Source organism: Rhagoletis pomonella, unplaced genomic scaffold, assembly GCF_013731165.1.
Source record: "Rhagoletis pomonella isolate Grant_MI unplaced genomic scaffold, Rhpom_1.0 Rhpom_scaffold_00001, whole genome shotgun sequence".
NCBI lineage: Eukaryota > Metazoa > Arthropoda > Insecta > Diptera > Tephritidae > Rhagoletis > Rhagoletis pomonella.
The window spans coordinates 28,342,646-28,366,006 of NW_023458555.1; the positions used below are offsets into that span (position 1 = coordinate 28,342,646).

The window sequence follows — 23,361 nt, forward strand, 5'->3', positions numbered from 1 at the left end:
GCACGGTGTCATCATAACAGCATAACTTGTCATATTAAAAGCATAAATGTGACTTCCTCTTACACTCCTCAGCGTTCGTGCTAGGTTGTTTATTTCACCCGCTTTGCTTACCAATCAGTTGCGCCAGAAAATGCTACCTCAACAATTTTATTTTTTTTTTTTAAGTGGCTGTTGAGATTTTCTCTGCCCATTCGCTACAGTGCGCTTGCCTTTTCGCAGCTATTTTGTTGGCTTTTTTTTTTTTGTTTGGAAAATTTTACAGCACATAAAATATTGCCAGAATATTTGCTTTTATGCGCTCATAAGTAGGCAAATGGTCGTCGGTGCTGGAGTGAAATGTAATATGTGTGTGTGTGTTTGAGTGGTTGGATGTGTGGAATTTTATACTTTATTTTTTGCCCACATATGTTGCCCACATCGCACCTAATGCGCTAGTCAAATCGATGAATTTTTCGCAATGCTATTGCTTTTCAATGTAGCAGCAGCTGTTGTTGAGAAAATATTGAACATATATTGAAAATGGCTAAAACGTGTCGATTTGTTTCCAAACCAAATGATTTGTAACAGTCAACTTAGTATATGTGTAAGGATATTAACTGCCGCCTGCTGGCTGCTAGCAAATTTCAAATATGCTTTCGTTGTACTACAAAAAATTTGAAAAACATGCATGAAAAGCATTGCAAATTTTAAACTCATTCCCTGTTTCCGAATTCAAGTCAGTGGAGGAGTTTCATGCGAGACATTTGGCTACAGGCAACTTAATTCATCTCTTGCCTAACACAACAAGCCTCGAAATGCTCGCATTGTTTGCGATTAAGACAAAACCACAATTAACTGAGTGTGTGGAAAAAATTCTTAGTGCAAAAAAAAATTACAACAACAAGTGAAGTGAGTAGCAAGAAAACATGTCAAATTCTGTTGTATCTGTCTATGTCTGCAGAGTAGCTGCATTTTCCCCTTTTTTTTGCTTATGCTAACCATTTGCAAGCATCTTGACCGGAGGATAAATATCTAAAGCTACTCTGCTACTTGAAACCGTAGAAGTTGTATGAGTAACTGAACTCAATTTTCCAGCAAATGAGCGCCGTCTACTGAGAATATGGACAAAAATGGAGCCTGGCTGTTGTAAAGGCTGCAGCTGAGTAGTCGGGGACCATGTCCACAGCGTGGCATAGCTGACATACCTCAGATGAGTGTTAATAACTATTTGTAATTTTCCTATTTTTTTCTTGTTCACTTGTACACGGAGTGTCGGCAATTGATTGGAATTCGAAGTTTCAAAAAAACTTGTGAAAAAATTTCCCACCTACTCCGGGCTATGCAAATCTCAAAGTTTGCGGTTCAACAGCTGTGTAGGTAAACTCAAACTCGACTCTCACTAAACTACATAGTATGTGCATCATTACATTTTTTCATCGCTGGACTTGTCGAAAGCTTAGTTCCTTGCTTTCAGCATAGCAAATGTCCTTTTACGATTCGTGCAATGGTATGCTGCTGAAGTCTCGCTTCATTTTCTTCTTCACACATGCCAACATTACATTGTTTACTTGCCCATACTCTATACCACGTAAAATTTCTCACGACAGTTGAAATAATTTTAACAACCGGCTTGTGGGAATTCAATTTACATGGCTCGCTGAGTTTTTTTTTTTTAACATACTCGTACTTTCCTGTCGTCTTTGTGGGCTGCACGAAGTTTGGTGTTGTGCAGACTGTTATCGATAATTGCTAAAACAATTTCAATGCATATCCTATTTTCTTTTTTTTCTTTTCATCCTTTTTATTTTAGCTGAGTCAAAGCAAAAAATCGCAACTTTTTTCCCAGCTTTACAAAAGGTAATTTATTAAAATTCCTGAGTGCTCACCAGCACACACAAATTTCACACAAAATAAATGAAATAAAAAGAAAAAATCACACACCTAGGATTAATGCAATTAATTTTGCATGCTGAAAAAATTAGCGCCACCACATAACGGCCAGTTTTAGACCGAAAAGGTCAACCCACGTCAAAAAAAGTCTGAAGAAATTAATAATAAACAAATGGCGCTGAAAATTCAAAAGAAAAAGCAGTGGATGCGGGTGAGAAAAATTCTAGAAAAATTACTCGCAACTGACTTTTTAGACATGCATACATACTTAGGAAAGCCATCTAGCTCGTAAAATGTCGCCCATCGCGCATACCTGTTTAAAGTTTCATATACTTTTTGAGTTACTCGCACAGCAGTGGTCACTCAAAAGGTCATTTCGTTTATTATTAGCTCATTTATTATGAGACTAATGTGTTTTGTTTAACTTATTTATTTTTTTCTTGCAGCCCAGCCTTGCCTGTGATTAAGTACGGTCTCCCTACGTTCATCCAACTTCAGCTGTTTCTTAGCTTTCATTTGCACCTTTTGCGCATATTTCAAGAAAATTTACGTCCCACTACATCCTCACACTCACATGCGCCTTATTTTAAGACATTTTAAAGTAGCGAATCGCAATCGAGCTGCACATTTTGAAAGTTTTCTGATACGAGGGTCAATATTTAGATTCAGCTACACTTCTCGTTTCTCTTTTTGTGCGATGTAGGTTAGGTTAGGACGCTATCATACTTCGACTCGGTGGTTGCAGGAAGCTATCCGCATCACTGATGTTCATTTCCGAACCGTGTCTAACTATTTTATCGGCTGTTTGGTCCCTCGATATAACTGTGTTCCCAGACGTGGCTCAAATATGCTAGCTATACGCGGCGTTTCCGAAGATTTCTTGACTTCCCGTCCTTGTATACTGAAGCTTGCAATGCCACTTGACTGCCAACGAATATAACGACTTTGCCTGATTTTTAGGACATAGTTTGTATAATACAAGGAATGCTGCTGTTCTATGGACTAGTCAGGCAAGAGATTTTATTGCCTTTTCTGCCGGTCCTCTAAATACAGACCCGCGCCAACTCCATTTTCCATCATTGATCCATCGGTGTTGATTATGGTATTACCATTTCTTGTCGTTGCCCTGCAGGAGGTCGTCGTCACATTCTTTTTCTTTTAAGTGCATTCAAGATCGCCATATTCGACTGATGTAAACAAGTTTTATTTTCTTAATCTAAGGGCCCCTTTTTTGGCTGAACCTGTTACGATTGCAGCCGATTCCTAAATTTTGGGCGGAGCACACTTAAATTTCAGTCGACGGGCATGCGTTCGTCCGACCATATTCTGCATTCAAGGGATCTTATAAAGACCTCGCCGCCACACTTGAATTGCTCGACTGGCAGGACGTCAGCAGCTTGCTGTTTTTCAGCCACAATACTGCTCTTCATTCCTCGCCAAAGTTTTTCTTCTCCACTGGTTTCAGTGCAGTTACCATTCGACGGTGGAAAAGTGATGTTGGTGGAGATTGCTGCTGCAGAAGTTCGCCCAGGTTTTGAATGCTTCCGCAATTCGCCTAACTATCTGATAAAATTTCGGGCGTTTTTCCTGTCGGCCAGCACTTTAAGTTCTTAGCTCTTATGTATAAAAATGTATATCGATCCATCACTTTGCATTATTTATTATTTAAAATATAGCCCGTTTTGCTCGGCATATTGATCCTACATAGCTGTGGCCTTTGTACAAGGTATCTTTTTCTCATCAGCGTAGTACCACTTTTCCTTTAAGCAGATGTAGGAGTTGGGTTCCCGTCGAAGTCGATCAGCCTCAGTCCGTTATCAAAGTTTTCGTTGTGAGAAATACATTTTGCTGACGGTGGGACCAAAGACATATTCTTTGATATCGTGACGAGAGCTCCAAGTGCTCATAGTAGAGATCTTTAGACGCCTCATTATTTTCTTCTGTCGCAGCTTGGCCACAAATAAGGCGAGTTGTTTTTACAAGACGCTCTTCTACTAGTGTGACGACGAGGTCTCTCTCCAAACACATCTCCAACCGACTTTGAGCTCCATTAAAGGGCACCTTAGGTAGTTGTCGCAAGGTCCCACTTGATTTTTGCCTTGCCTCGTACATCGCATTTCTATCCTAGAACATAAACCAGCCGGTCAGGGGCAATTTCTCCGCTCCAGGATGCGGACGTTTCAGGTGCTTGACGGTAGTCCTTTTAACGTTATCCGTGGTCGAAGAAAAAAAAAGGAGTTTTATCCAAGTCAGGGTTGTTTTTTTCATTATAACTCGTTATTTTTCATTATAACTCGTTTTTCGTTTAGTAGGTCCCAAACCCACAACCGTTTGATCCAAGAAAGCAATGCAAGAGGTTTATATCTCCTTCTAGAGGAGACTCTGAACGTCTGCTAAACCTTGGACGGAGTAGGCTCAGAACTCTTCTGCCTTCTTCGCAACACACTCCAAGCTAAGATACCATCTAGATAAAATGGACTTTCTAATGCAGAAACCCGTAAATTATATTTTATCTCATTATTGGTAAAAAAAAATTGTGTAGCTTAACTTTCATGCTAAGATTTTAAGTGTTAACCCTCGTATACTTACGTGTTGGTCATACCCATTACCAAAGCCTTATACAAAGCAGCAAAGTGGGAATGAAAATTAACACATAAATTTTCAGCCTCCTCTGTCGATGTAAGTAGCTACATACATACATAGGTACATATCTATGTGAATTTTCCAAAGGCGCTCGCCATGTGTCCTGCCCAGCCACCACTTGTCCGCTTCTTCGGCGGCTACTTCGCTAGTAGCACCCTTCGCTTACTGGGCGTACAAGTTGTCTTTTATTTAGCAGAAATCGTACTGCCTGCGGCTGTTTAGCTACTTTTGCTGCTCATTTCAATTCAACCTCACCTGCACTGTCTATGCGTTTAGCAGCTTCTTTTTATTTCGATTTTTTTTTTGGTATTTTTGGACTTTAGTTTGCACCGTTTCCGTTCGACTAGCTGCTGTCAAAGTTTCTCAATAGCCTTTGTATGCGTACTTCTGTGTTTTTTTTATCTGCACTTTGTTTCATTGCATTGAAGCCAATTGACGCCTTTACTACGTGACCGTGATGTCCTTCTTCGCATTGGGGCCAATACTGTTACCGATACTGACATTTTTATTATGTTTCATCGAATGATATTGTTGATTGCAATCATCCAGTCTCTGCTTCTGGGCGTCTTCATTACTCCAATTCGCTTTAGCCACATTTACAAATTAGACTAACAAAAACCGTCTTACACCTAACTGCCACCCACCATGGCAGGCGACTGTGGGGTTGCTGCTCTGTCGAAAAAATCATGTTTAATTTATTTTCGCAAACGTACTCGCTGCAAATTAAAAATAAACAAAACTTGTTTGCTTTATAATGTCGCCCCTCTGGCCGCCACCATATTCGTTAGCCACAATGTACACTTGTTGTTTCGCTTCACTCGCCCCTAACTTACCGCTGGCTATGAGTGGCGTCTTGTCAGCATTGCAGCGAGTTAATGAAAAATCGCGGATATCCTTTTTCTTTAATTATGATTTTAAAATTAAAATATTCAAAACCAAATGCTGCGCTGAAATTTGAATTTGTAGCCACAGCCTGCAACCAAGTCCCAGACATTATTTATCCATTCTTCAGAGAGTAGAGGCCGTCGTTTTAACAAATGCAGAAATAAATTCAGCTTCCTCTCGAGTGTAACAATAAGATGCGCCGCCGCTTCTCCATCGCTAAGAATAAGAAAAGAATACGGAAATAAATAAACGTTGCGACTTTTTCCCAAACTAAAATCAAAAAAATTTAAATATCCAAACATAGTTGGCCGCCTGCAATTTACTGTCAGCTCATAACTCATCCTCAAAGTTTAGGGTATTTCTTATCCACTGCCCACACCTCTGCAAATAGCAAATAAAGAAAAATCCAAGACGACAGCAGGAAGACACCATTTTGAATAACAAAATTATCAGCTGCGCAAACTTTCACCTTCAGTCGAAGTATCTAAAAAAAATAAAAAGCGAGTAAGAAAAATTTGCACCCCTCAGTGGCACTAGAAAAATCCCAAAGACAGCAGCACAAAACTTATCCGCAAACCGCTGAATATGTATGTATGTTTGTTTGTTTAAATCACACGAAAAAATTTCTTCTATGCCCACAAAGCGCGCACCAAGAAAAAAAAAATTCAAAAACAAAACGCATATCTATGTATCTACCTTCTTCAGTTTTAGCCGGCGTTAGTTGACGCAATTCATTTGGGACGGCATTATTAACACTCGACTAAATATGCATTTCTTGTGTCAACTCGCTGAAGTTGAAGAATAACAACAGAGTTGAAGAATAACAACAGAAGGGGCACCACCAAGGTTTTGCAGAATTTATTGGTTTCGGCAACACAAAGCTGTCGGGAAAGGTAAACTTTTTGGTGGTCAGAGTTGGGGGTTTGGGTAATGTGGCTTTCGGTGATACTCAAACTATACGAACTTAAGTGTAAAATCTTTAATTTACTAATATATTTTTTGTTATTTAATTACCAAATCATACTCCACAAGATTTTAAAGTATCAGTAAAGAATTGAAATTTTTCGTTTGCGCAGGGATCTTATTATTAAACAGATTTGTATTGATAGCGCAAGCCTGGAACATTTTCCAACCAACTGTGCAACCACAAAAACTGTGCTGAAAGATGAAAACAAACGATCATGAAGAAATGAAACAAAATGTGAATTATAAAAGCTCCCCTTAAACAAACAAATAATAAAATAAAAAACAGTGCCTGGACCACACTACTGAAGTGAAACTTTCCTGAATGGATTTCTAGTTCCCTTTAAATTCCAGACATTTTTCTTATTCGTATTTGCATCGCTTTTTTATTCGTCTTCTTTTTCGCCTCCATATAACTACATATTTGTATAAATTGCGTATTCATCTTCATATTAGTCCTAGCACTCGTATTCGTCTTCCGGTCTGTCTTCGTGTTCGTTGTCGGACTCGTAGTTGTCCTCGTTTTCATATTGGCCTGCGCAGTTATCTTCGTACTTATCCTCGTATTCGTTTTTATATTCGCTTGAGTATTAGTCTTTGCTTTCGTATTCATCTCCGTATTCGTCTTCATGTTCCTGTTCCACTCGTAATCGTCTTCGTATTCGTCTCCTTAATTGTCTTCGTATTCATGATCATATTCGTTTTCGTAATCATCCTCATATTCCCGTTCTCTTTAGTTGGTCTTCATATTCGTTTTCGTATGTGTCTTCGTCTTGGTCTTCGTATTCGTATTCGTGATAGTATTCGCGTTCGTTTGCGTCTTCGTAGCAAACAAAAATTCACAAAACCAACAAATTCTTAAACCATCAAAGTTTTCGTCATCTTCTTATAGACTTAAAACAAAAAATAAGCACATGCAAAAGAAAATGCGAAAATAATACACCATAAGCGAATCAAATCTACAACAATGTTTCTAAATCTCTCTTTATGATACCTACATATCAACGAATTTCGACAAATGCTGATAAAACTCGCTAGATATTAATAAACTTCGTTAGCTCAATAATTCTCGATAACTCGACAAATTTCAAAAACATACATCGCATTCATTCCAATTATAACGATAATTCGATATATTTAAGAAACACTACTCTGATAACTCGATAACTACAAATTTCTATAACTGTGCGTCCTAGAGATTTCGATAACTCGATATACTTTGAAAATTCCAAAATCACCTATTCGATAAACCGACAAATTTCGATAACTACCAACACATTTCGATAAATCAAGAAATACCGATAGCTCGATTAGTCGAAATAGCTCTTTACATTACAATAATTCAATAAATTTCGTTAAGTCGATTAACTTCGATAACTGGATAAATGTCTTTAACTTGAAAAATTTCGATGTTCCGATAAATTTTTTTAAGTCGATATAATAATTTAATAATACATACATATAATAAAATTGTAGCAGGCGGACGTCCCTACATTAAAGATATTAAAGTAAAATTTATATAGGCGGTCTTTTTAGACCAAGAGAAGCGAAATAAACAATTTTTAGAGTTTTTGTCTGCTTGTCTGCCTGCCTGTCTATATGTCTGTACGCGCATCACTCAAAAACTAATGCATGGAATTGAATGCTGTTTTCACCGATGTTTTCCTAGAGGTCTAACTCAAAATATTAGAAAGTTGCCGAGGCGGCAAGTTTAAGTAAATACTGCAATACAGCTGTTAAAAGAAAGAGATTTAAGAAGGCTTACAGCCGAAAATATTTTTGTGGAGGGTTGCCCCCTGTTTGAAAATTGTAATTTCATTTAACTGATAAGATGAATTAAATATTTAGTATAAAACTAAGAGGTTTAGGAAAGTTTACTGTTGAAAAAATTTTATTCTCTTACAAGATCTTAAACTATTAGTTAATACTGTAGTACTTTTAATGAACGAAGATTTTTTCAAATTAAAAAAAATTTCTATGAGAAATCCGATATTTTACCTACCTTCCAAATACCTTACAAAATAAATGAATTCTTTAAATCTATTTTATTTTTATGAATTGGGCCATAAGAGCTCTGGAAGGGAGTAAGAACACAGAAATAATTTTAAGCCACAGCGCAGCACGCGGGTATTTGCTAGTACAATAATGATATTTTGGCCCTTACACTTTTCGCGACCATGAATAGCCGTTGGAGTATACAGATAAGAGGAGTATATGTAGTGATACGTCAAGTAGGTCATTTTCAGGGCAACCAGAGGCAGAGAATGTGCCTTTTTTACCTTACAAGATTGTGACATTTTAAGAAACGGAACACAAAATTTTCTCATACTTTACCTTTAATTTAGACTTGAACACGAAAAGAGAAAGGGGCAATCAAAAGGCGACATTTTTTGGTAGAAACGAAATCACCATTAGTCATCAAAAAATGTTTAGTAAGCAGAAAATGGTGAAAGAAGATTTTCATGAAATCAAAGCGGAGTTGAAGGAAGTTCGTGGCATATCTGCATCATCATTTCTCACCATGCATTTGCTCAACTTAAGTTCTGGTTGTCCAATAGCACTTCATGAAACATAGATCAATTAAATACGAAAATCCTCGTATTTCCATCGGCCAACCAACTGATAATATTCATACTTGTTAGTCAACCTCTAAGCCCGGAACGACCCATATTCATATATAGCCCAGGGCCGTTGGAGCAGCAGAATACCCCTGAAACTCTTCGGGGAATTTTTATGGCTTTTGTTTTTTAGGGAGTTTGCTTCATTTCACAGTTTTTACGGTGGGTTAGTATTCACACTTTTTGGTCATAAATTCAATTTTATTTTATGGAATTGCGTGTATAAATTGGCTTCAAACATGTTTCTCTCCAGATATGTTTGGTAAAATAATGTAAAAAAAAATTTTTTTGTTATTTATGGCCTTATAACAATTATATTCAACAATTTTTGTTGAGCTTGAGGCCGTTTTTAAGGAAAAACTATTGTGGAAAAGCAACAACAACTTGTAAAAATGGGAGAAGTGATAGCTATATTTTTCATTAAAAACGGCCTCAAGCTAAATAAAAATTGTTGAATGTAAGAAATTTTTGCTAAAATTTTTTTAATTCTTTTAATTCTTGGTAAAGGGCGTTTTGATCATTTTTTGAAGAAGTTCATTGAAGATTAATCTTAAAAGCTCTGCATGAAAATGTTTAAAACTTTTATCAAAGGAATCAAAATAATTAGATATTTGGAGGTATTTTCAATTCGTTCTAGCTCACGCAAATCTTTGGCGTAAGTCTTAGAATATAATTAATTTTTTAGTTTCGGTGAAACACCGCATCTCTTTTTGGTGATGCGTCCTAGTGTATATGTGTTAGAAACCTATACACAGTGACTCAAACAAGCGGTCAAGTTGTGTTTTTTTTTTCAAAATGATTTCCAATTTAATTTTTTGTTTTATGGAAAAAAGTACAAAAAACTATTAGCAAGCAAATTATTAAAAAGCAATTCGAATTTTTAGTCGCTTGAATCTTGCACTGTATAATACTAAAACTTTATGGGCTTCGCAAACTCGCATACCTGAAAATTTTGTAAACATTAAGATAAAAAATTCGAAATTCTGATGAATTTTTTTTTTTGATTTTCTCTAAATTTTTGTATTATTTTTTAAACTTTGAATTACATGGTTTTAGTTATTGAATGAACAACATTTTTATAAAAAATTCAAAAAAAAAATTTTAACTTGAAAAACATTGTTAATATTTGTCAAGAATCACCATGTGATTGCTTGTTTGAGTCACTGTACCTAGTTGTAGTAAAATTTAGCAAGCTTTTTTTCCTAAACAATGTTTACACTTTGACTCCTACAGTGAAAGGATTAAAATTATCCACAAAGGTGATAAACAGAGAATTGCATTGGAGTTGTCGAACAATTTTTTTCTTGATGGCAAAGTATTATTCGTACTTTTCTGAAACTCAAATAAAAAAACATGATCACAAATCAAGTTTTATTTTACATTTAAAAGCATTTGGTTTATACCCAAAAACAAAAAACAATCTGCAAAAAACTCTAATTTCTATTAGCTTCAATTTTACGTTTTTATAAGCACGAAAAAATTTCTACCAAAAAACGCTGCTGTCTGACTACTCTGCTGCAATATGCTACTCAGACTGAAATCTTTTAATAAACATAAGATAATACAGGCCGATATTCGTCCGCAAAGAGCGCTCAAGGACATGCGCAGCAAAACTTTATTTTACGAATTTCATTCATAAACATTTTGGCGCGTTGCTATCCGTTGCTCTTCGGCGCTGACTGCATGCCTCTCTGTAAGAAACTCAAATTCGCTCACGAAACGTGTTTAGCACGTGCTGTCGCACAATTCAAATTATTACAATAACAAAATTACACTTACTCTACGGACTTAATTGGATCAACACCACGTGATACTGATGCTGCTGGCGCGATTTTCCACCCACTGCATCGCCGCCTCCACCTCCACACATCGCGTCACACACTCTGTCCCAGCTTAACTTCGTATGAATCTCACTGGTGAAGCAGCAACTTTTGCTTGGCGTTTGCCGCAGCGCAGCATAGCATAGCCCCACCCATTGGTTTAGTGTTTTGTTTTTATTTTCTTGCTTGCTTCGTTTCGTTGTTTTGATTTTTGCAGCTTTGTTTCGTGTTTATTTAGTTTTTGATTTTTTTTTTTTCACTTCGCAAGCGAATCGTCCATCCGAGGGTTGCTTACCATTCGTTCTCGGTGGAATATGCGAATGCAAAATTCCTTATATCTTTTGGCTGTTTATCCTTTGGTTTTTATTGCTCTTGTTGTTGTTGTGTGCTATTGTGTTTTAACGGTATTCGCCCCTATAACTATGCGGGCATCCTGCTGCTGCTAAGTGGCTGCCTGCCACTGTGTCTTCATACCCATTCGCCTTCATATCCAGCTGCTAGTAGTCCGTAGCTTGCCTGCTGGTTTTTGTGGGTCTGCCCAGTGTGTGGCTTTCGTTGAATTGGCATTTCATCGCACGACAGCTCCCAAATCGGTCGTTATCATCACTGTGTCGTTGCTGTGTGAACGCCGTGTCGCATTCGGTTCGCGGATGCTTGCATATCCTTCAAATCGGCGCAGCATTTTTTACAACGGCCTAAAATATGGGTAGTCACTTTTTTTCCGCTGACCAAAAATTTCAGTGGCTTTGCTGTCAGCATCAACCTTATCAATGTCAGTATCAGTGTGTGTGGCCGTTTCCGGATTTGATATCAACTCGACGCAACAAATTCGCACGCATTTCTTTTTCCACAACCGTTATGTAGTGTGAAGGATGTGCGCTTGGCTCAAACGCACGGTGTAACGTGAACTGGTTAATGGATATTTAAGTGGGTGTTAATTTTTTTGTGTTGTGTGGTGTGTTTTTATTTGGCCATTTTGTTGCCGGAAGTTAATGTGACTCATAAATAATTAAGCGTTTTTAGTGTGGTGGCCTGCCTTTTTGGTGGTGTGGGGCGTACGTGACTGATTTTTTTTTTTTTTTTTTTTTGTAAGCCGATGTGAAAAACTCTGACAAATTGATGGAGTGTTCAGCTGTGATGATATTTTGGTTTTATTATATTTGCAATTTGATTGCAAACTAATTGGCATAAATGACTGATTTTCAAAATTGAAGACTGTAATTTACAAAATTGTAAGAAGCAACAAAGTTGTGGTAGGTTTTTTTTTGAAAGAAATTTGAAAAGAAATTTGAAAAATTGTAAACTTAAAAACATCGTATAATAAGAGTGTAAATTATATGAAAATGTACTTTTCAAATTGCACATTTTTGTGAAGAAGACCAAACGGTCAATAAATCATACCACTTAAAAGTGAAATCCGAATTTTTTTAATTATCAATGTGTGATCGCAATGTACCCGTTTCAAATACAGAAAAAGCTAAAACGAAAGAAAGGTGAGCATTTTTTATCAAAATCAAAATATTTTAGTGCTTATGTAACTCGGTCTTCCTTATACTCTATGAGAAACATTTTTTGGCATAGGTTAAAAATTAATTATAGAATTTTTCTAATGCAGATATGAAATTTACAAAAAAAGTTTTATTTCTCATCCATACAGTACATATTTGAAACCAATTTCCAAAAAAAAAAAAAAATAAAAAAATTATAAGATGGCGGAGATATGAGTCATCCTTTAGTCTCCTCTCTTCAAGATTTCTCAATATAAAAAAAAAATTATTTAAGCTACTGTGCTACGCACTATGGTCTGGCAGCTACTATTTGCTGGCCAAAAGTAATATTTTAAGTATCGATAAATCGATTTTTTTTGTCCCTGCACTAAACTAATTCTCCAGAGTAAAAAAGTGTATGCACATTATTTTCGGAAATAGTTATCCCGTTGAGATATCAGCTGTTAAAGTTGACATTTCTACAAAAAGTTTAACATTTTTTGTTTCTTTCGTAGTCAGCATTCTGTAGTTCGAATTGGAATAAGTCTTCGAGTGATAAAGGTACTTCAAAAAAAGAGAATGGAAATGCATAATGAAGGTAACATTTGTGTGACTAACAAAAATAGAAACTAGCATATAGCATGCTAAGTAAAATAAAATTAATTTTTATAGATAATTTATATACAAATTTTTTGTGAAAAGGAGAATTTTGTAAAATTTGGTCGCCATAGTGGATCGCCCATTATGAATTTCAAAAATCTGACATCAGATTCGGAATCAGCGATCTCGAAAACCCCGCATTTATATGAGTTTGTGGTGAAAATTAGAAAATTATAAAATTTGGTCGCCATATTTAATCGACCATTCTGAATTCAAAAAAAACTGTCATCGGATGCAGAATCAGCGATCTCGAAAACCGCCTTATATAAAAGTTTTTGGGGAAAAAGGAAAGATTTTAAAATTTGGTCTCCATATTGAATCCGCCATTTTGAGTTCAAAAAAAATATGACATCAAATTCGAAATTAGCGACCACAAAAACCCCCAAACACCAAGTTTCAAATCAATTTGGTTACTTCTGCACTCTTGGTCAGCAAATAGCAGTCGCCAGACGATAGTGCTACGTAGGAAACAGTTTTTTTTTTTTTTAATTCTACTTGAAAAAATAGCAGTGGTGTGAAGAAAACGACATGATTTTTCATGAAATTTTTTTAAACGACTGCAAGAAAGAAGGAGGTTATTAATTCATCTTAATACTTTTTTTATGTACACTGCCAGAAAAACGTATTGGCACAGAGAATTTTTTACAACATATGCAACAATTTTTTTTTTTTTAATTTTTTCCGCTAATTTTTTATAAATAAATGCTTCATACTACAACAAAAAACATAAAAATATAATTTCTAAACTTTGTGCAAAACTCAGGAAAATTCAGTAAATTTTCATGCAGATTTTCAACTTTTTAATCAGATTTTTTAGAATTTTTTTGAGTACACAGTTATGTAGTCGAATGAATTTTATTGTAGTGTAGTGCAAGTTTGATTTTTGGCAATTTTTTCACGCAGTTTCTTGCATACAAAAACGAAAATAATTTGTATGAAAAAAGTGCTAAACACCTTTAACAAAAAAAAAAATCAAAATGTTTTACTAACTTTAAACTTGTATTTTGTATACTAGAATTTAATGGGCTACAAAATTGGTTAGTAAAAAAATTCCGAAAAATCTGATTAAAAAGTTGAAAATTTATTTAATTTTCGCGAGTTTTGCACAAAGTTCAAAATTTGTAATTTTAAGTTTATTATGGTAGAGTGAACATATTTTTATAAAAAATTAGCGGAAAAAAATAGAATAAAAATTGTTGCATATGTTGTGAAAAGTAATCTGTGCTAATACTTTGTTCCGGCAGTGTATGTTACCGGATAGCTTTTCGATAGTTTTTATCTGAAAGGTGGTACCTCAATACTAATCTCGAACAAATTTGGTTTAGTCCTATCTTTAAATCGTGTAGAAACTTACGGTATTCCTAAATTTTATACGTATGAGCATTGAAATCGGTTTGTTTTCTGCTTAAAATTTATAAATAATTTGACAAGTTTTGACTATTTTTTTTTTTTATTTTAATGGTTAAGTACTGTACTTAAAAAAAGTCACATAACTACTGATGTTGACCACACAAACTTGATCGTCAAGTAATAAAAATATAGCGCTCAATAGTGTCATAACTCAAAAAAGCAAAACTCGAGAAATTGAATTTATATACGGTCCCTTAATAAAAATTAATAGATATTTTATTCCAGTGAGCTACTGGTAATCGATACACAACATAGAAGAGGTAGTGGTGATCTCTGCATACTCAACTCAAAATTTATGTTTTTTTGACTATGACACTAATGAGCGATATGTAAATCGTTTCACCAAAAACTGTCCAGTAAAAATATTATTATTTTGACTTTGCAATTAAATGTTAAGAACAAAATAACAAAAAAGTTATTAATTTAGTAAAAAGGAAAAATACTCTTAAAATCAAAATACTTCAAGTTAACAAAAATAACAAAATAAAAATTGGAAACTTTGACAATGGCTAGAAACTAGGGAATATTTTTAGTAAGGAATTTCTCTTGGCCTTTCAAAGTTGATTTCTTATGTCGCTAAAAAAACAAGAAGAAAATGTTTTAAATATTTACAATAAATTTTGACGTAACTTACAGCGATTATTAAAAATATTAGTACTGCTTGAAATTCCTGCCAGATTCCCTGACAGATATCGTTTGATAAGTATTTATATCGCGCTTCTTACCAAACACGTTGGCTCGCTACGCTAAATAACTCATTTCTGACTCGGTGAAAGCTACATATTCGTAGTATGAAATTTATGGGCACATAAACGAAATATTAATTTTAATTAAAAAATTGTATCGTGATTTGAGAGACCAACAAGAGTACATAAGGGTTAATTATTTTTTTATGAAAATATAGTTTATTCTTTAACAAAAGCCATGTTCGAAGTATCTGAGACTTACCGCTGATTTTTGGCAATTTTTTCTTGTTGAAGTTGTTGATCTTTTTCTTTATGTATATAAAAAATTGTTGAATGGGCTATAAAACTGTATACTCCAAATCTTTCTGAAAAATCGAATTAAATAGCTCGAAATCTTTACAAAAGTTTGTTGATTTTTTTAATATTACACAAAGTTTGAAATTTGGATTTATATGGATTTTGTTAACTATATATGTTTATAAAAAAAAAATATTATAATTAAAAAATAATAAATAAAAATATGTACCTCTGGTAAATAAATTAGCATAGATAAGAACATGCTGTTTTCTCTAGTATACATTTCACTTACTTAATTATCGATAGAGAAATAATACAGCCAGTTTCACGAAAGGTATTTAAGTGAAAAATGATTTTAATTTTTTTAATTTTATATGGAAATCGACAGAAAACAAAAAATCATTTTCCATTTAAATTTCTGGTGAAACCGGCTATTAGTTTCCGAAGGCTACAAAACTTTCAAATGAGCTGAGTTAGAAAATTAAGGTGCACTAAAATTTAAATGATTTTTGGTATTTTTTCGGAAAGAAATATAGGTTCTCCCTTATCTTTCAAAGCTCTCGCGTGCTAAACTTAAATGCGTTGACATAAAACCCGTAGAAATGACGGCAATGATCATTAAATATTCTCATTGAGAAATAAAAAACAACAACAAAATAATTTATCTGGTGTTAAATCCTTCATAATTGATGTTTAAGGTTTGAACAATATTTTTGGCTAATCACAAAATGAAAGTAATCTTTTCATTTGAATATTGTATTTGGCAAATCTGAAAAATAGTTAACCAAAAACTCAAAAAATTCCTGAAATTCAAATTGAAATGAAGTTTGAAACATAGGTTTATACACTTTTTTAAGGATAAACTTTATTTTTATAGAAAATAACTAAAATTAATTAACAAAAAATTGTAAAAATTTGTCAATATGTGGTATGCTTATAATTTTGACACGGGTTGTATGTAAATAAGTGGTAAATATAAAAATGTTTAGGGTTATGTAGAATTCTGCCCAATAAAAGTGATCGTGGTATTTGAAATAAGTTGTGGTACACTATTCAACAGAAACCAGCTGCGGAATAATAAGTAAACCAAATTTATGCTCAGAAGACGTCGCGAAGAACAGCAAAAATATATCTCAGAAAACTTTTCAATAACGCACTACTTCAGAATTTGGTTGAAGAACGACCTATCTCAGCTGCCGATTCCAAAAAAAACGCCCTATCTCAGCATATTTTCAATGTATTTTCAGCTGAGATAGGGCGTTTTTGAACCGAATTCTGAGATAGCGCGTTCTTCAAACAAATTTTGAGAAAGGGTGCTGTTGAGCTACTAAGCCTTTTTAGCAGCTATTAAAATAAAACAAACGATGTATGCATAAGTTAAGCAACTGTATTTAACAAGATTTGGTCCGCGACTAACTAACAGAAAGTTCACCTTGAACTATTTAAGTATGTCCTAATTACATTGGATAACTGCAAATTCATCACCAACAATAGAAAACCAGTTTTCTTAAATGCATGAGAATTTACATATATATATTTATGCACGTATGCACCCGCGCACACAATATTGCTTACATACATATGTACTATTTTCGCTTGCTTGCATACGAATGTATCCAACTGAGCGCGGGCGGTACGTATGCACATACATATATGTATGTATGTATATACGTATGCTTTATACATAGTATAAAGGGGAAACAAAATTAGCACAGTTTAAATACATACAAGTAAATATGCAGCTCAATTGAGTATGAAAATTTCAGTGTGATCAGATAACGTTATTCATATTGATTTTGATAAACATATTTTATGTTGCTGGCTTATCCGCTGCTGCTCCGAACAGGTGCTTTTCAATAAAATTCTGAAAAAGGGCGTTCTTCAATCAAATTCTGAAGTGGGGCGTTCTTGAAAAGTTTTCTGAGATAGGGCGTTTTCGAACTGGCTGCGGCGATAGGTCGCTCTTCCACTCAAGTGTCGATATACAACACTTGTCTAGTAGTTAAATAAAGTTTGAGCTCAAATTGATATCAAAGCTTTTCTCAAGTGGAGAACTCATATTATTTTGAAAAAAAAAAATACTGTGCACTTTTATTTGAGAACGGGTTGGTTCGCCCATTGATTTGCACTTGAACATCAACACTGGAAGTTGCAATATTTATTTTATCTCTACTTGATCTCCAACCCAAATATTTATTGGATAAATACATATATGTAATACTTCTATATTGGCAGTAAGCTAACTTCTCAATATGTAAGCATTCCGAAATCAGAGCGAGACAGTCTAGTACTGTTTTTGTCAATGTATTGTGTACTTGAGTGCCGTTTTTGTATATGTGTTGTGTACATGTTTATTTATAAACGTATGTGTTACTTTTCTTTCGTACGTGTTTATTGATATATCTGTACTGTAGTGTTTTCGGACGGTACTAGCTCTCATTGCCAATATAGGAGTATTACATATATGGATAAATATGTACGACAGTACATTGTTATGTCTTTTCGGTACACGTATTTTTTCCCTTTATGACCTGAAAACGGTATACAATAAAGTTTTTAAAATATTTTAAACATATATTTTTACTGTTCTTCCGTGCCAAGAAGTCCATTGCAATGGTCGCAAGATCCGAAAAGTATACTCAATTTTTTTTAAAGGAAATTTTGCCCATACAAACTTTTACTTTATACATAACTACTTTACACCAGTGACAAGGCCCTGTCGCACCAGTCACAATTTTAAATATTTCTAGAAGGTTATATGCAGGGAACGGATTATCAGGACCTAAAGACCTATAAAAAAAGGCAAAATAAAATAACGAAATAGGCTGGGAAAGGCAAAATAAAATAGCGAAAAAGGCAGGAAAAGGCACTAGGTGTTGCAAAAAAGGCAAAAAAAGGCAAAACAAAATAGCAAAAAAGGCAGGAAAAGGCAAAAAAAGCAAAATAAGGCACCTAAAAGACAGAAAATACGAAGAACAATCAAAAAATACATTTATATTACAAGTAAAAAGAGAAAAACTATGAACTAGTTTCATTATATGAAAAATTTGTACTTTGAATCTTTGACTATTTTATCCTTTCGGGTTTCTAACTCATAAAACTTTAATCTGTATAGTTGTAGTAACATTGAACCACAAGATACATTTTGAAGTTTTCTGGCAGCATTTTCATTCGATTTTCGCGAAGAAAAGCCTTGAATGTACTAAATGTGCGCTCGACGTAAGTTGATACAAGTGGAGCCCAATTTAAATATGGAACGTTTGAAACGTTCATATTATCAGGAATAAAGGCGTTTTCCTCGCCCTTTATAATTCTATCAACACCCCTTATTGTCTCCAAGCCTTCGTTAGCTGAGAAAACGGCTTTGAATTTTTCCAACACCAATTTGGCAAGAGGTCTCTGCGCCTATATAAGCCGCATGGGCAATGTGTATATATTTTAATCTTTAAAAAAAAATTTAAATGCTATAATCACTTTTTTAAAGGTAGAAAAGGCAAAAAAAGGCAAATATCTTAAAAAAGGCAAAAAAAGGCAAATATCTTAAAAAAGGCAACATCAAATGTGTATATATGGAATCAGGGAAAGCTAAATCGTGGACATTCTTAATCGAATATACTCTATTCTTTAGCAGAAAAAAAAGGCAATTTCCATAAAATCCGTTCCCTGGTTATATGTATCAGCCTAATGTTTTGGCTAAAATTCGTAATTGAGTGCACAAAGGTAAAATAGACGGATTTTCATTGTCCCTCCAGTCACATTCATTCAAATAATATGTATTTACAAAGAACTATTGGTAAAATATTTTATACATTAGTAGAATTTTACTGATTCCATATATACACATTGATCTATCTCGGCAGCCGGTTCGAAAACGCCTTATTTCAGCAAATTTTTCCAGAACATCGTATTTCAGAATTTGGTTGAAGAACGCCCTATCTCAATGTAAATTCAATTAATCTTTATGTAGGCGAAAACCGTAACATCTTTGATAAAAAAAATCTAAAAAATCAATGGTAATTTGTAGACTTTTGAAACGCATACTCGAGAGAATTTCTACAAAAGCTCGAAATTTGTATGAAAGCTTTTTGCGTCTTTTTTTAATATGAAAACTAAATTTGCACAGGTTTTGTTAAAGAATGTACTGTACTTCTATAAAAAAATTACCAAAAGTAAATAATATGTTGAAACTTGTCAAGACGTGGTCCAGTTTTAATATTTCCGACCAATGTATACCCAGCCAGCAGAGAATCGTAAATTTTGCGGACATTGCGGTCTCGTATAGTTTTTCGTATACGGAAACGAAAAGTAAACGACTACAATTTTCGTTCATTTACGTATCCAAGAACGTCCAAAAAACAACGCTGGTTTTCATGTCATTTGTTCAAGCTGAACACTTGCAATCGTGTATACGTAGGATGCGTAGTCTGTTACTATTTTTTGGCTTTCGGAAGGTGCCGGGTTTGAATAGCATCAGGCGCTTCCTTAATTTTTATTCGAACTATAAAAAAAACTTCTGTGAAGTGCAGAAGGAGAGCGTATGGAACGAAAAATACAATTACAAAAACAGCCAAAAAACATATCCGTTTCACAACCTTTTTCGATACTTTTCTGTATATACGCTTCTGCCGCTCACCTTAGAGGAAAAACGGAACGAAAATGGAATCGGTAAATGGACAGAAAGAAATACGCACTTCACATCCATTTTTTTTCTTTTCTTGATCCATTTCGGATTTTTGCTGGCTAGGGAGTTGAAAGACGTTGCCAGAATTGCCCTATTAAACATATTTTTGTATGCGATTTTTTCGATTGAATACACTTTCGTTCTACACTTCATAGATGCCTTTTGACAGTACTAAAACACAAAAACAAATTTGTTTATCTTATCTAGATCGTTGTTTTTTATCTTATTTTATAGGTTGTAATTTTAAAACTTCAAGTTGATATTAATTTTAACCCTTTCGCGGACACGACCTAAAAAAAATGTGGTATAAAAAAAGTCGGACATAGGTGATGATAATTGTATTTAGGGAATCCAATTCCGCGCCATTTTTTCGGGATCAGAAATGAGGGATTATGCATGCGGGAGTACTGACAAAAAATTAATTAGACTAATGCGAGTTGCGAACGTGCTCGCCAAAATGTTGGTCGTGCATGGCTGTATTAAATATACATCATTTTATAACCCAGTAGATAATTGCAGGAGTTAAAAACCCTTCCGAAAGGCCTTCCTGAGAGTAAAGATGCCTTCCTCCTTTCTTTTTTGTATGGACTGTCATCAATTGAAGGGCGTCTTCTTTCGGTATCCATAGAAGGCCTTCCAGAAGGGCTTTTATAGGGCGTACATACTTCAGAATGCCTTCAGATTCGTGTTCAGCGACTCCAAAAACATATAAATCGCCTGCTCTGGTTTTATTAACCTTTCATCGATTTATTTTTTGTGGTCCTGCGTAATTGATTGAAATTTGAAAACGTTGGCCTTGATAAGTACCTTAAACTTTGTACACTTACCGATGTATAAATATATTACTTTGACGCCATTTTCAAATATCGAACGGTAAAAAAGTTAAGTGGAGAAACAGGAAAACTTAGTTAAATTTTAATAATCCAGGATCACTGATGTTTTAGCTAGTTTTAGGATTACAGCGAGCGGTTATTATTTCAGATCTCTTATTATGATATATTTTTTTCTGAAAAATACCCAACAGATATTGACCATATTCCTACGAAGCTATGCATAATCACCAAAATCAAAAGTTCCTGATGGTGCAATAAACTAAGGTCGAATTTAATAGATGAAACTTTAAAGACTTTATCATTCCTTCGGAAATATTATAAAAAAAAGTCAACCTAATTAAGAGTAAATAAGTAGATTTTCTAAATCAAATCGTCTTTTTTACATATAATTTTAAATATATAACTGCATAGAGGAAATAATATTTTTTTTTCATTTCATTAATTTTTATGCGGAATTGGATTCCTCAATTGTATTGCTTTTATAAGTAGTAGCATTTTTTGTGGCCGAACAGAAGCATTCAAATTTAACTTGGTGCCTCGTTTTCTTTTTTTACATATTTACATAATTTTTCAGTAAAATAAAATTAAAATGCATGACTTTGTTAAAATAAAAAATTCGTTCGGGCTCAACCGGGATTTGAACCCGGGACCTCTCGCACCCAAAGCGAGAATCATACCCCTAGACCATTGAGCCGCATGAGCGGCTAAGTTATAAACTCAAACACAATAGACAACTACTTATGTGAAAAATTCATAAATGTATATAAATATGTATCTCTGCAATATAGTTTTGTTAAAGAATAAGCTATTAAAATATGTAAATATTTACGTTACTTTGGGCTGCGAATAGATATTTTTATTTAAACAAGATCTCAGAAGTTTAACAAACAAATAAGTTAAAAATATTCAAATGACTTTGTGTCTAATTAAATAAATTCAAGATGGTACTTAATTAACTTAATCGGGGAAAAAGTCAAAAGTATTCATATTTTAATTGCGTTCATTCGTCCTTATAAAAATATGAAAAAATAAACAAATTGCAATTTACTGTTTCGTCGCCTAATCATGATGGCCAGGCGTCAAATTGTGCACCAAATCCGCTTATACGCATCTGGCAATTGAAAGTTTATTTTTTTAATTAAATTTGAAACACTTGCATAAACTTTTATTATTGTCTATTGCGTGTTGGTTGTTGAGTGGTTTGGGTACGAACACAGCCATGCCATCGCCAAAGAAGTAATTCGCAATGACGAAGGCAGCTGATAAAATACGCTGCCATTCAAAATACGCCAGCATAGAAATTTCACTAAGCAAATTCATTGAGTTTGCCCGCTGCCCCATCCCACTGGCGTTATGCTTAAATAAGTATTTGTCAATTTATGACAAAATTTTCATTTTTCATTATTGAGCATTATGACAGCTTTGCTAGAGTCAACTGATGAGAAGTGAGTGAGGGAGGGAAATACGCGGGCGCTGATGTCGTTGGGCGATTGGAGGAAGTTGCTGTCTCACGAAGGTGACATTGGCAGGCAGGCAATCGAGATATTGTTTGCCGATAAATGAGCAACAAATTATGATGATTGGGCTCAATGGTGACAAAGTGCAATGGGAGAAGGAGGAGGCGTAAAATGGGACCCCACTTACCATCGCTTGCCGTTGAAGTGTGCAAATGGAGAAGAGAATACAAACAAAAAATGAAGAGCTTAAAATCCAGTCTAAAATTAATGATTGTTGAGTGGAAAGCGTAAATTAAACCTTAGCCAAATTCCTTCGATTTATATTTTTTGGTTTTTTTTTTTTTTATTATTTATTCTTGAAGATAAATAAGACAACTTCATCAAGTGCTAAAAGCTCAAAATACTTTAGCAGACAAGCAAGAACAATTACAATAATAAACCTCACTAACCCTCATTGAAGTCTATGTACATTCTCGTATTTGGCGCGCAGGCAAGCAAAGCGGATTAATGCCCGGAAAAATGTGTATGAAAATTTCTTTGCATTATTTTAAAACTTTTTTCCGCCACCATACGGCAACTGTGAGTAGTGAAAAGTGGCAAGACGAGCGCGCACCCACGACTAGCAAGGTGGCACAGCGCATCATCATTCGCCCCGCGTGCGTTGTTGTTTTTGTTGCCTTGTATTATATGCAAGTATAAGGAAAAAGACTTAAAAGTAATTTTACGTCTGACTAAACATTAATGTGCCAATATTTTATTGTTTGTTTGGAAAACAAACGGCAAACAATGTGAATCGGCAAATTGCGCCTTGATTGCATGGCGGTTGGTTGGTAGATAGTGGCGTAAACAACAGTTGAATTTATATTTGCCACAATTGCTTGAAAAGTTTTTCGCTTACACAAATACTTATTATTTAACAAATATTTTCGAATTCTTATTTTTTATTTATTTTATATAAATAAAAAAAGTTCGTTCGGGCTCAACCGGGATTTGAACCCGGGACCTCTCGCACCCAAAGCGAGAATCATACCCCTAGACCATTGAGCCGCTTG

The 23,361-nt window shown here is 34.5% G+C and overlaps 1 protein-coding gene and 2 non-coding genes across 3 annotated transcripts in view; 1 reads left to right on the forward strand and 2 right to left on the reverse strand.

Moving 5' to 3' along the window:
• The first annotated feature begins 11,359 nt into the window (after nucleotides 1-11,359).
• LOC118741950 (serine-rich adhesin for platelets) overlaps nucleotides 11,360-23,361 on the forward strand; it is a 52,271-nt gene continuing 40,269 nt past the window's right edge. Inside the window, exon 1 of the mRNA XM_036473919.1 lies at nucleotides 11,360-12,291. Within this exon, the coding sequence (XP_036329812.1) occupies nucleotides 12,236-12,291 (56 nt within the window). The 5' untranslated portion in view covers nucleotides 11,360-12,235. The remainder of the gene's footprint in view (nucleotides 12,292-23,361) is intronic.
• Nucleotides 21,475-21,546, reverse strand: Trnap-ugg. The gene has a single exon. It is a non-coding gene; the product is annotated as a tRNA-Pro (tRNA).
• Nucleotides 23,285-23,356, reverse strand: Trnap-ugg. The gene has a single exon. It is a non-coding gene; the product is annotated as a tRNA-Pro (tRNA).